The sequence below is a fragment of the Xiphias gladius genome, chromosome 6 (genome assembly GCF_016859285.1).
Source record: "Xiphias gladius isolate SHS-SW01 ecotype Sanya breed wild chromosome 6, ASM1685928v1, whole genome shotgun sequence".
Lineage (NCBI taxonomy): Eukaryota > Metazoa > Chordata > Actinopteri > Istiophoriformes > Xiphiidae > Xiphias > Xiphias gladius.
Window position 1 is genome coordinate 7,681,342 of NC_053405.1, and position 12,066 is coordinate 7,693,407.

Below are 12,066 nucleotides of genomic sequence, written 5' to 3' on the forward strand. Positions count from 1 at the left end.
ATGTGTCTGACCGTATGTGTGTGTTTGTCTGTACCTGCATGTGTGTGTGAGACTGGGTGTTTTTACTCCCACTTGACTAATTAAAATTAGTATATATTGGATTTAGTACCGACAATTTGTGTCTTTTGAACGTGTCAGGCCGATATCGGTCAAAGCAGTGATGTTTGAGTACAAAATAGTAGTTAAGTAATTGGCAAAACGTACTGAGCTGTGGTATTATCCAACGATAGCCTCCTGGCCAAGGGCTAGAAAAAGCCATTATTAGCATCGCTTGTTTGTCAGCGACGGTCAGGCCTTTGTAATGTGCATCTTATGTCATTATTAATGAGATTTGAACAAATGGGGAGAATTCAGTTCATGTTTTCCCATCACATTTGATCAGCTGTTATGGCATTAAGCTCATGCTCCCACTCTGGTCCTACAGTATGCTCACGCTGCAATCAATCCAGTGCTCTGTCCCCATCTCTGCGACCCAGTAGACGGAGAATGGGTTACGGGGTTGCTGGATCTGTTTTGCAGTAGGAGGAAATGTCAAAGGACTGAATGGGGGATTAATGAGATAAAGTGGTGTTTTTGGCTTTAGGCAGTGGAAAGTTCTGACCTGGGAAATAAGATTTTTGTCAGTTTGGGGGTGGGGAAAAAAAAAAATACTATTATGCCACCACACCATCCCATACTAATAAAGGTTAGGAGAACAAAGAGAATGCAAGGTCTTACAATCAAACCAGCTTAGTAAAGTTAATCTATTCTATTAGCGATGATTAATATGAAAATCTAATTTTATGGAAATATTAAATACTTTCATGCCTAACCTAACAGAGAAATCAGCTGAATGTGCACATGACCTTACAGTAGCAGCATGTGCCGTTAACTGAGCTCCCTTTCGTCCCTAATATGGAATGCTTTGAGACGTTATGGGAACTCTAAAACACTGTAAAGCAATTTTTTTTCTCTCTTCATTCTCAGCAATTGAGATATCAGCTCATTAAAACAACCCCAGAGACTGTTAACCCCTTCCACTCCATCCCCCATTCTGTCCTTCTGCCATTCATTGCAGCCATAAATCCCCCCACGCTGCATTTTTTGGCTGCTTTGTAACATTAATTATTGTGGAGGTCCACCAGGGCCAGATTTCTGCAACCCAGTTCTCCGTTCAGACCCATTAACGCACCACGCCCACCCACAGCTCCACAAGGGGAAACAGCTCAACAATGATTATCAGTATTTAGCCAAAGTCAGGCTGTTATGCTGCTCTCTAATTGGAGTGAAATTTTCTGAGTGATACAAAAGCTGATGTTTTTTTTTGGTTTTTGAGAAGAACAAAGGAGGATCTGGGGTTTCCAGCCCAGTCACACAGGGATCTCAAGTGCCTATCCAACAAAAGAGCAATTAGATGGGTTTTACACATGTATGGATGTGGGTATACACACATAAAAACTCCCCCACACACACTTGTTTTATCTCTCCTCATTGACACACCTCTGGTTTTGAACGTTGGTCTCTAACTCTACATACATACACTCATACGTACACTATTCACACACAGGTCCTTCAGGGAAGCTAGGCAGTCATGCTGATATGGTAATGAGAGGAGAGAGACAGAGCTTATCTCAAATCCTCCGATCCCCCTCCCTCTCTTCTTGCCTATTATTTCTCCCCTGTCCTTTTTCCTCTCGTAACCCCAAACAAAAACGCCCGAGTCAGGCCATCTGCAGATAGTGTTTAATTTTTTAACCCAGGCAAGTGCAAAATTATAAATCATTGCCCAAATGTAGCACAAGGATAATATTCTGAAGACAGTTAAGCAACCTTGCTTGGCTTTTATTCAAAAAACCCTAAAAAAAATCTATTCACTGGCTTCAGGACCAAAATGCTACAGGATTTAATAGAAAAACCTACGTGGTTCAGTCTTTGTGTGTGCATGTATTTTTGTTCAAGTGCGTGTGTATGTCTTGGACGTGGGGTTTATAGTGTGTGTGTGTGTGTGTGCGTGTGACAGTGCATGCAGGCATTCATTGCTGGAAGTTGTGCATGTGTTTGTGTGTTTTCAATCATTCTGTAAGACTGAGACTGAGGGAATGCAAGAGAATATATGTATGCAATATGAGGGCTCATTGTTCCAGTTTTTATTTTTATTCAAAATAGCTGATGGGTATACAGCGGCTCCCCACAGGAAATTTTCTACCCAAGTTTGTTTGCCACCGCAATCCGGACTCGTCTTGTGTTCATTCATGTACAGTTTTGTTTGTAGATGAATGCCTAAACAAGACATTTGCTCTGTAACACCTCTGCTCCCAGCTGAAGGCTGATGTTTTTTTTTTAAGCAAAGGTGGTCTCTGTTTCTGGGCGAGGTGGCCGATCTCCACTGTGAATCTCTCCGGGAAACTGAATTCTCAGGAGAAGTTTCTGTCCCTAAACATCAGAAACTTGTTGCTTTCTGCTGCAAGGGGGGCCACTGGGCCATAAAAGTAATTAAATACAAAAATTATTACTGACACACTGAAACAGTGCTTGCACTGAAAATTGTATCTTTTTAGTCCAATTTTTACCCTAAGTTTTGGAAAACCGTTTTCACATGTTTAAAAAAAAACCAAACGTAACCTTTTAAATTCACAGTTTTTTGGTTTGCTATCTTAATTAAAAAGAGAGAAACGGTGATGGACTAGAACTAAATTTCGTGCAACCAAAACATCACTTCTCTACTAAATTTTGTGCTCAGTGTGTGTGGAATTCCACTGCTTTTCCCCAAGGTTTTATTCCCCTACAAACCTTTACAGGTCTACATTTGACTATATATGATTTAGAAAATAAAGTTGGAAAATAATGAGCCCTCAGTACCTGACGGAAAGTGTGCGAGGCGTGTTTGTGTGAGAGTGCTTAGAGCGCCGCTCTGTGTCCCCTGGGCTGTGTTAACGCTCCCGCCGTGTGTTGTTGTTGTGTGTGTGTTAAACACATGCAGTCCCTATCCTTGCCACAGTGGTCATCGGATTGCTCTGCACCGGCGGATACCTGGTTTGGCGCAACTGGCGACGCAAGAACACCAAGAGCATGAATTTCGACAACCCCGTTTACCGCAAAACCACGGAGGACGATGACGACGAAATCCACATCGGCCGACACAGCGAGTCCATCGGTCACGTCTACCCAGCAGTGAGTGGCAGCCACAGTCAGCCATTCATAGCGCTCCCTCTAGGGGGCGGCATCACAGACAGCAACTCTCACTGGTACTCAGGGGCGCCGATGCTCTCCAGCAGCAAATGAGGGAAGCTGCAGAGGGGAAAAAAGGAGTGTGGAGTTTTTGCGATATGGGGTTTGGAAAAGCCCGTTTGTTGTACATGTAGGCCTGGTGTAAAGAAAGAACAGGCTTGCACACGCACATGTCCACATGCTCGCACATCATTTTTGCAGTCATCACTTAAACCACCAATCATACACACACATAAGCCCTTCACCAGTACACCATGATCACTTCATTCACCTTCAAAAGACCACAATCATACGGTACATACGTTTATCAGTGCCACATCCTTGTCGCCAACCCGCCATCCCACTTATTTGTACATTGTGTCAGATTTTGTGGTTGTTAAAGTGTTGGTCCCGTTACTGGGAGACATGTTTCTTTTTTAATAGGCCCTCTGTTTCCTGACAAAACTCCCCACTTAGGCATCTGTCATCTTTTCTTCACAGAAGCAGCTGGCGCAGAAGTTCAAATTTTTTCAACATGGCCACTAGACAACAGTTAATGTGTGCCACAAGGTAGCGGGCTTGTCAGAGAGAAATTTCGTAGATGTTAAAATGATTAAAGGGCCATCCATACATTAAAAGGCCACCGAGGCTTAAATAATTACTGTTGGGCTGATCTAGTGAATTGTAAACAAAAGAGATGCATGCAGTGGCATCTGTTTATTAGCAGAACAAAAGTTAATTTAATGTTGGGATGCCTCTGTGGAGAGAGAGGACTAGAATTATAGTCACCTGAGAACAGCTGACTGAAAGAACAGCAGAGCACAAGGACTAGACATCTCTGCAAATAAATTGGATTTTTACAGTGCATAGTAACATAATGACGTTGCCCTTATGTGAATTTTATTTTTATATTACAGCGTAAGTAAGACATGAAAGATAAAAAAGGAAGCACAAATCATAGCCAAAGACAGTTCAAGATAGAATTTATCTCATATTCTGTCTCGTGTGCAGTTGCAGAAACCATGAATCTCCACATCATGAGTTGCAGACTTCCCTGTTGATTTTTCCATTGATGTAGATGCATTTTTGAGAATCATTTAAAGGGGCACAAAGCTGCATTTTGTGCAAACTCGGGAGACAACGGCAGCTGGGATTTGCACTCAAATGCACTTGAATGTGGAAGGCATGCGTCATCAAGACACTTACGACATTTATTGAATATATTTGTTGTTTTACGGTATCGGAGAGCAAAAAGGGAAGGGCAGCCGAAAAAGGATTATGGAGATGGGGGGGGGTAGCGCTTTGATCGGTTGGCATGGTAACACAGATTTCTTTGTGTTGCTCCAGAGAGAAAGGAGGCAAAGAATTCTGGGTATCACTGGCATGATGATAGACTGAGAGAGACACACACATACACAAACACTAGCACACAAAACAGTTGTACGACTAAGTCATATTAAGATTCAAGGTCAAAGTAACAACCGCCCTCAGAACTACTCTCTCTCTCTCTCTCTCTCTCTCTTGTCATCACCTTTTATTATTTATTATTATTCCCTTATTGTCTTATCGTCTCTTTACTTGTTTACTTCCTCTCCTCTCCTCTCCTTTCCTTTTCTTTTGTGGCAGTGTTGCAACTCAGACAACCAGAGAAATCAGGTTGGCATTATGTGGGCCAAACATTTGCAGCCGTAGGCATGCATCCTGCATTCCTCGCTTAGAGACAACCAGAGAAAAAGGGAATGAAGGGGGGGGGGGGTTTGGAAAGAGGTAAAGAGGAAGGTCAGGGAAAGGAGGGTTAAAGTAAAGGACTGCAAGGAAGACGAGGAGAATGGAACTATATAAACCCGCCATTTCTTTTCATGGATTCTACTTAGACCTGAATCCCACTCTTTTTCTCCTCTGCTCCTCATACCAGTCTGTTTTCTTTCTCTGTTTTCTATCTCACTTCTCTCTCTCTCTCTCTCTCTCTCTCGCTCTCTTTCAGCAGCCTACTGTGGTAACAGTCTTTTTATCTGCTGTTTGCAGCGCGTGGCACTCAGTCTGGAGGATGATGGCTATCCCTGAGGGGTGGGATGCAGCCTGCCCTCCCCCAAACCCCATCCTGGCCCCTCCTCTCACCACAGCCTCTACACCACTACAATGAGGCCAGTACAACGCAGAGGAGAAGGAGAAGGAGTCCTCATTTTGCCTCCCCTTTTAAGGAGCAGGGTTGACATGTACATCTCATAAAAGCCCTTCCTCTCCTACTTTCTCCACTGGAGTAACAATACTACCACTACTAGCCACTATACTACTTCCTTTAGTGCTAGTTATTAGTAGCCTCTGCTCCGCTCCTCTCTTCTCTCTGCCTCTTGTTAGTATTAGTGGTGTATAAAATGCTGCTTGATGATTTTGTTCAAACTAACCTCATTCAGCTGCACATTGTAAACAGAAAAGCCGCCTGGCCACCGTACAAGGGGAAACAGCCAGCGTGCATTATTTTGAATTCCTCATATTTTGACCCTTTATTTATTTGTATGTGTTTGCTGTTGTAAATATGTAATCAGCATCTCTCAGTGCACAGCGCAGATTTTGTTCAAGTTTGCGAGGATATACTCCAGTAGTAGGCAAGCATGTTATCTATCTTCATAGTTCCCTTTACATCTTGAGTTGGTAAGACAGATTTTTTTTTAAAAGGGGGAATGTCATCCTTTTTCACACACAACCCCTCAGATCCGGCCCCATTCTGTACGTTGGGAAAGAAAGCTATAGTCAAGAGGAAAGGAGACATAAAAAAAATAATGGGGTTGTCTCCATGTTTGGAGGTTATTTTGGGGTGAAAGACTAAGGGAGTTTGCTTTTTTTTTTTTTTTTTCTCTCTTCTTCCCCGAAGGGAATGGTTTAGTGGGTTTGTGCTACCAGAGGGTTAGTGCATCAAGGCAAAAAGCGGCAGGGCAGAAAAGGCAAAGGAGTCTGGGTAATCCTCTCTCCTGGTGTTTGCATACAGTCTATAAAGAACTCGGGATTGTTTGTTCGTTTGCAGCACGTCAGGATTCATGCGTTCGTTCCTGACTTTTTGTTTGTGTCTGCTACCATCAATGAATACGCAAAACACACTTTTAATCACTATTTTAGAAATTCACAAGACTGGACAGTGTTTAAACTATGTGTTTTCTGTGGATTAGTGGTTGTATCTGTATACATTTAAAAGCATAGTTGCACACACTGTATCGGCATCCCTGTAGTAATGAAGCATTAAAAAAAATTACATATGAGAAAGCAAGGCGATTCAGGGAATAAGAGAGGTTCTGCACAACTACATCGGTTTTTTATTTTTGACTGCTAAATGTTTGAAATGAAGATTCAGTTGCGACCTGATGTAAGGTTTTGTAAACAAATATCAGTGTAGAAGAGAAGAGGACATCAAATATGTTCTAGGTTCCACACAAACAGTATATCCTGACACAGAGCAAGAAATAGGACAATGAATGGAGACCAGAGAAAGGTGAACATGTGTATTTTGCGTTGAGCTACTGACATAAATATTATTAGAGATAGACAACCGAGTGTTAGTTTTATCTGTTTTTGCTGTATTTATGGCTCTTATAGGCTGTAACAATACATTATTCTAATGAGTATCTCCCAAAATATCACTTATGCTTTGATGTGAAATAACTTCTTTCAAAACCTAAATTTACAGTTTGAAACTAATGCAAAACACAGACATTAGTGTTTGAACTTGAGCACACTCTAAAGTAACTGCACACCACTGTTTCCAGTGATTCAGAGCCTTCCCTTTTTAACAGTGTAGCTCGGTGTTTTCTGGATGAGATGGTGTAGGGAAAAAAAGCCCACATTTAGGAGTAACTTACTGCTGTCACTGACTGTGAGTGGTTGTGTTTTGTATGAACAGATGACTAACATGCCAAGGCTGACTGAGCCAAGCGCTGATTTGATTTGAAAGCCGGACAGAGAGGTAATGTGTAAACCAGCGTAAAGAGACGATCTTCCAGTGGCTTGCCACAGACATGGTTCCAGCCCATTGAATCAGATGGAATTTATGCCCAGTGAATATCGCACTGATTGCTCATAATGGCTTGTAAAAAGTGAATTACTAGAAGTCGTCATGACAGAATAAAATGATAGCTGTTACACGTTGTCATGGCAAATTAACAAATTTCCTAGTCTGGATGTCGTTTAGTCTTAAGAAAGGGCATTTTGACGATGTTAAGCACACTTATAATGCATGAAATACGGTTTGGAGCTGTTTTTCATTGTCCTAACTATACACACTACACTTGTCTTCCATTCTTAGATAACAAATACTGAACAATGTTGCATTTGAAATGCAACATCGTTCAGTATTTTTATTTGTAAAGTATTTTTGTTTGTCGCATCCTCTTTTCATAAACCTGATATACTGAATATCAAGCAAAAAACTTTAGAGTCTTGGGCTCAGTATAGGCTCAGCATATGCAGTCATGCAACTATATAAACAGTGCAAAGAAACAAAAGAAAATCTGATTAGTGGTAGATATAATTCGCAGGTCTCACTTTGTCTTGGAAAGGTTTTCTTAGTGCACACGCTCGGGTAGTCACCACGTAGAACGAGAGCGTACAAACAGACAGAGACAAAGCTGGGCAGGAAATGATCACTAGGATTTAGACGACACCATATGCAAACAGGTCTGTATTTGAATATGAATGCTGGGTCATTTGTTTTCGCCGGATTTCTACTGATGTTGTGCCACCGTATTGTGACACTCGCTCCTCTCGCCTCCGTCAGTTCACGGCGCACGGGAGGCGATCCGTATGTACTGTATGTGACAAGTGGCATGCCTGACGGATAAATCGTAGTCCTCTTAAGCACCGCACGCCCCTACGTCTGTCTAACGAAAGAGGATTGAGCACAAGGGGGAGGCCATCTCTCTTCATCGTGACCTTGTACAGATGAAGCAAAATAAAATGCATTACGTGGTGGTGGTGGTGGTGGTGGGGGACTGTGACTCAGCTCAGCATGATCCTCCTGATCCTAGACTGGTGTGGTAGGCTCCTGCAGTGTTTCCATTTTCCAGGTTAAATGGACACAGCTCCATTTTGGTATAAACTCTGGTCATTTTTAAATATAATCAGGGGTTTTCATGGTCGTGGGGATTGTTATGAATACTCACAATTTCATAACTTTTCATATAATCCTAACCTGAAGATAATTATGACAGATGCCAGGGAAGATTGCCCAGGTCGGGTATATTTGGGAAATTAAAATAAATTAAATCACAAACCCACTGCTCTGCACTCCACACTCTACTTCATGTCGATGTTTGCTTCAGGTCTAATGGAGTTCCATACTGAGGGTTTGCAGTTAGGAGAATAAATTGCTCATTTATTGAGGTGAGGGAGCGTGGCACTGTAGAAAAGTTATTATTGCTACAATGCGAAGACCGATTGGGTGGTCCACTTTGTGGCCACCTTGAGAGCAACCGACTATACTGAAGGACGCTGGAAAAAGTCAGGAAAAGGGGCTTTTGTTATGCATAACATAGTAGGTAGTAATTGTAGTGGCAGTAGAGGACAGGCTTTGACCACGTGCTTTCTGGGCAACTGCTGCATCGCTGTCCATATTTAAAGGGAGCATTTTGGCGCCAGTCGATGCTCTAGTGTCGGCATCATCATAGTTTTACAATGCGTCAACACCATAAACGACAAGTTGCAGTTATAAGGATCAGTTTGAGCACTCTGTTGAGTTATTCAGTTATTGTACTACAGGTACCATGTTGTATAGGGGTGTGTGTGTGTGTGTGTGTTTTTCTCACTCCAGGTCAGTTTTTTTTTGTTCATTATTTACTGTTTATAAGTGTTTCAGTGTTATAACCCAGTCAATGCTGCTTTGGAGATCCATGTGCAACACGAAACAAGATATATTGCACAGAGTTACTTAACACTCAGCCACAACTGTATTAAGTGCAGTAAATTTAACTTGTTAACATGTTGAATTTAAGAGGTCCCTAAAAACTAAATAGTCAGTTGCACCAGCAGTTCTTGATGTCTAACTTAGCCAGGTTGTAACCTCAGTGGGGTATAACAGGGGTATAAACTTGTTCCTATTTAGAGATTAGTTGTTACCAAATATTAAAACCAAGTAGCCGCACGGTGTAACCAACTCACAAAGCTAACGTCAGCTCGCTAATATACTATCCATTTAGGTTGAAGAAGGGGTAATGAGATACGGCTGACACATCTAGCCGACACTGTATACCTCAACTGACAGTCAGTGAGACTAAATGGCCACATAATATCACTTGGTTTAGCATATTCAGATATTTCCTACTCATTCTGAGTCTTAGGAAAGCTACTAACTAACTCCTCTCTAAATTTACAAAAATGGCATTCAAGTTTAATATACCTCTCGACCCCCTAATATAGCTATTTTTGGCTGCATCTTCAAGGTGTGTGATGCTACGGTAACTTCCTGTTTACATCTTTGATTGCTTTTCCTTGGACAACACTGTCTCCTAGCAATCGATTTGCACGTTACCAAAACCTCTATCAGCTAAGACTTTGCTCAAACTTTAGTGGTGAAACCAGATTTAGTAAATTACTAGTTCCACACTAGTAACTTTTGAAGGACTTTATTCAAACAAACAAACACACACACATACTTAGTGATGGATTCACAAACTGTTGGTGCAACCCAGTCGTAATTTTAGATCTAAACATTCACTCTGCCTAGGATGCTAGTTAGGCCTGTTCATCTGAATATTTACCTCTTAATTTAAACTAATACGCAAAAAGTCCTAATGCATAATAAGCAGCTTATTGTCACAAGTGGTCAAAATAAATTGTGTCAAACCTTCCGTGACAAAGTTGAGTCTGGTTTATTTTATGGAAAAGATGTTACTAGCTGATCAAAGCAAATACTAACAGTCCTGATACCCCATTATCTAATGTGATTATAGTGCCCCTGATTTGTGGTCCCCGTTTTTAAATGTCCTGCCGCTTGTCCTTTCTTCCCTCTGTGCACTCTTTTAACCCCAGACTTCACTGAGCAGAGAGCCTGACCCATGACCCAGTGAATGCTTTCTAACACCACTCACATCTCTCCGCCCCTTTACTTCCTCATGCACTGTACGAAACTAATGCCAGCTGTGGGGCTTCAAGTGTTTACGTCGTCGTCGTGCTACTGATTTTAGTTTAGAGAGCAAAGCCGGCATTGCTTTCTCCGTGCGCTCTCATCCTCTTGCCCTTCCCATCTTCATCTCTGCCATTGACATCTTTCCCATGGCGAGGGCTGTCAGTCTTTGGGTAGACACACACACACACACACACACACACACACACACACACACACACAGACACACACAGACAGACATAAACACACCGGAAGAATGGCGAAGAAAAGAAACTGTAGGGAAATAACCTGGAACTCCCCCAAAACACAAGGAAACCCCCAGAGCTGAGAAGAAAAAAGGCTCCCAATCGCAAACCAGTGACCAGGTGGACGAGCACGCTCAGCCAGGAGAAGCAGCCCCCCCTCTCCCCCCTCACCCGGCTACAGTTTTGGATCCTCATTGACTCTACTTGGCTGGCATTTAGCTCGTGTTGACCCAGTGACTTTCCTTCACCAACTGGTTCTTCTTATTATCATGTGGTTTCTTTGGACTGTAAGTCTGTAAGTGCATTGTAGTTGTTGCTCTTTTTCTCCTCACCAGACCGTTCCCAGTTTCATCTTTGATCTACTTGATGTTTGATTACTTGAAGGGCAGTGTTCCGTTGCCTACATTTTTCTACCAGTCAGTGTACAATGAAGGTTATGGGGAAGAAGGCGGTGACGGGGGGGGGGGGTTGTGTAATCTGTTTGTGTGAATCTTTTTATGGGGCGGGGTGATGATATACATTTTGATAAAAAAACTGTATTGTCACAGATTTGAACTTTTCAATTCAACAGTGATGGAGGTGGGAGAAAATCAATTCAAATATAAGAAACTATTGGTTCCAATTTTTGCAAAAACGGTCTACCTGTATCTCCTCAAAATGTTGCTGATGTGTCATTGCCTGCAAGGAAATCTCAAAAAACCATTCGGGGCTCAGTCCATTCCGCAGCCATACGACAGGCTTTTTTTTTTTTTTTTTTACGCTGTTTGTTGCACAAAACTTTTCAAAAAGCCTTCTGCACTGTGTAAAGAGATAACGTTCTTAGGAGGGGAGGAAAAAAAAAAAAGGGAGGTGGTCCAATGGTACAGTCCAATGGTTTTGAATCATGACTTGTAAATACGTTTTCATACAGCAAAAACTTTTTGATAATGTTTTAAATGTATCTGTAAAAAAAGATGTACATAAACCTCTGGGGTAAAAACGAGTGTAGACTATATATGAATTTATTTGTACACAAGAGCACTGGATTTCTTTACTACTTGATTGTAACTAAAAATTAATAATCTGCCAAAGTGTTTTTATTTTACTTTTTCTCCTGACTGTTCCGTTTGTTTTGTTTTGTTCTTTTCTTTTGCTTTTTAACAGCATTGCAAATTTGTTAGTGTTCATACTGTATTTAATTCTGTTAAATAGATTTGCTTGTGTTTTTAAAAAAAAAAGAGGGGTTTTGATTTTAATTTATTGGTGCCTTGTTTTGTGCTCCTGTATACTTTCTCTTTCTGTTTTTCTGTGTTGTGTGTCTGCGGGAGGGAGGGGTGGGGGGGGTTTAACTGGTGGGGTTGGTGAGGGAACGGGTGGGGGGAGTTAAAAACTTAGCAACTTCTGTACTTACATGAAATATCTGTACTGTATGCCAAAATGGTCTCACTCACGTTTCTATGAAATCAAGCTGTTGATAAATATCTCTATATATTGATATATTAAATTTATAAAAACTGTCCAACCTTTAGTGTTGTGTACTTATCCTGT

At 41.6% G+C, this 12,066-nt stretch overlaps 1 protein-coding gene across 5 annotated transcripts in view; it reads left to right on the forward strand.

The window, feature by feature from the left end:
• lrp8 (low density lipoprotein receptor-related protein 8, apolipoprotein e receptor) overlaps positions 1-11,829 on the forward strand; it is a 175,445-nt gene extending 163,616 nt beyond the window's left edge. For 2 of the 5 annotated variants that reach the window (XM_040128432.1, XM_040128437.1), the window contains one exon: positions 2,960-3,334. In XM_040128432.1, coding sequence (XP_039984366.1) covers positions 2,960-3,261 — 302 coding nt within the window. In that variant the 3' untranslated portion in view covers positions 3,262-3,334. Of the gene's footprint in view, positions 1-2,959; positions 3,335-5,211 lie in introns of those variants that run through there. The other 3 variants (XM_040128434.1, XM_040128436.1, XM_040128433.1) reach the window with 3 other exon arrangements.
• Positions 11,830-12,066: the final 237 nt, after the last annotated feature.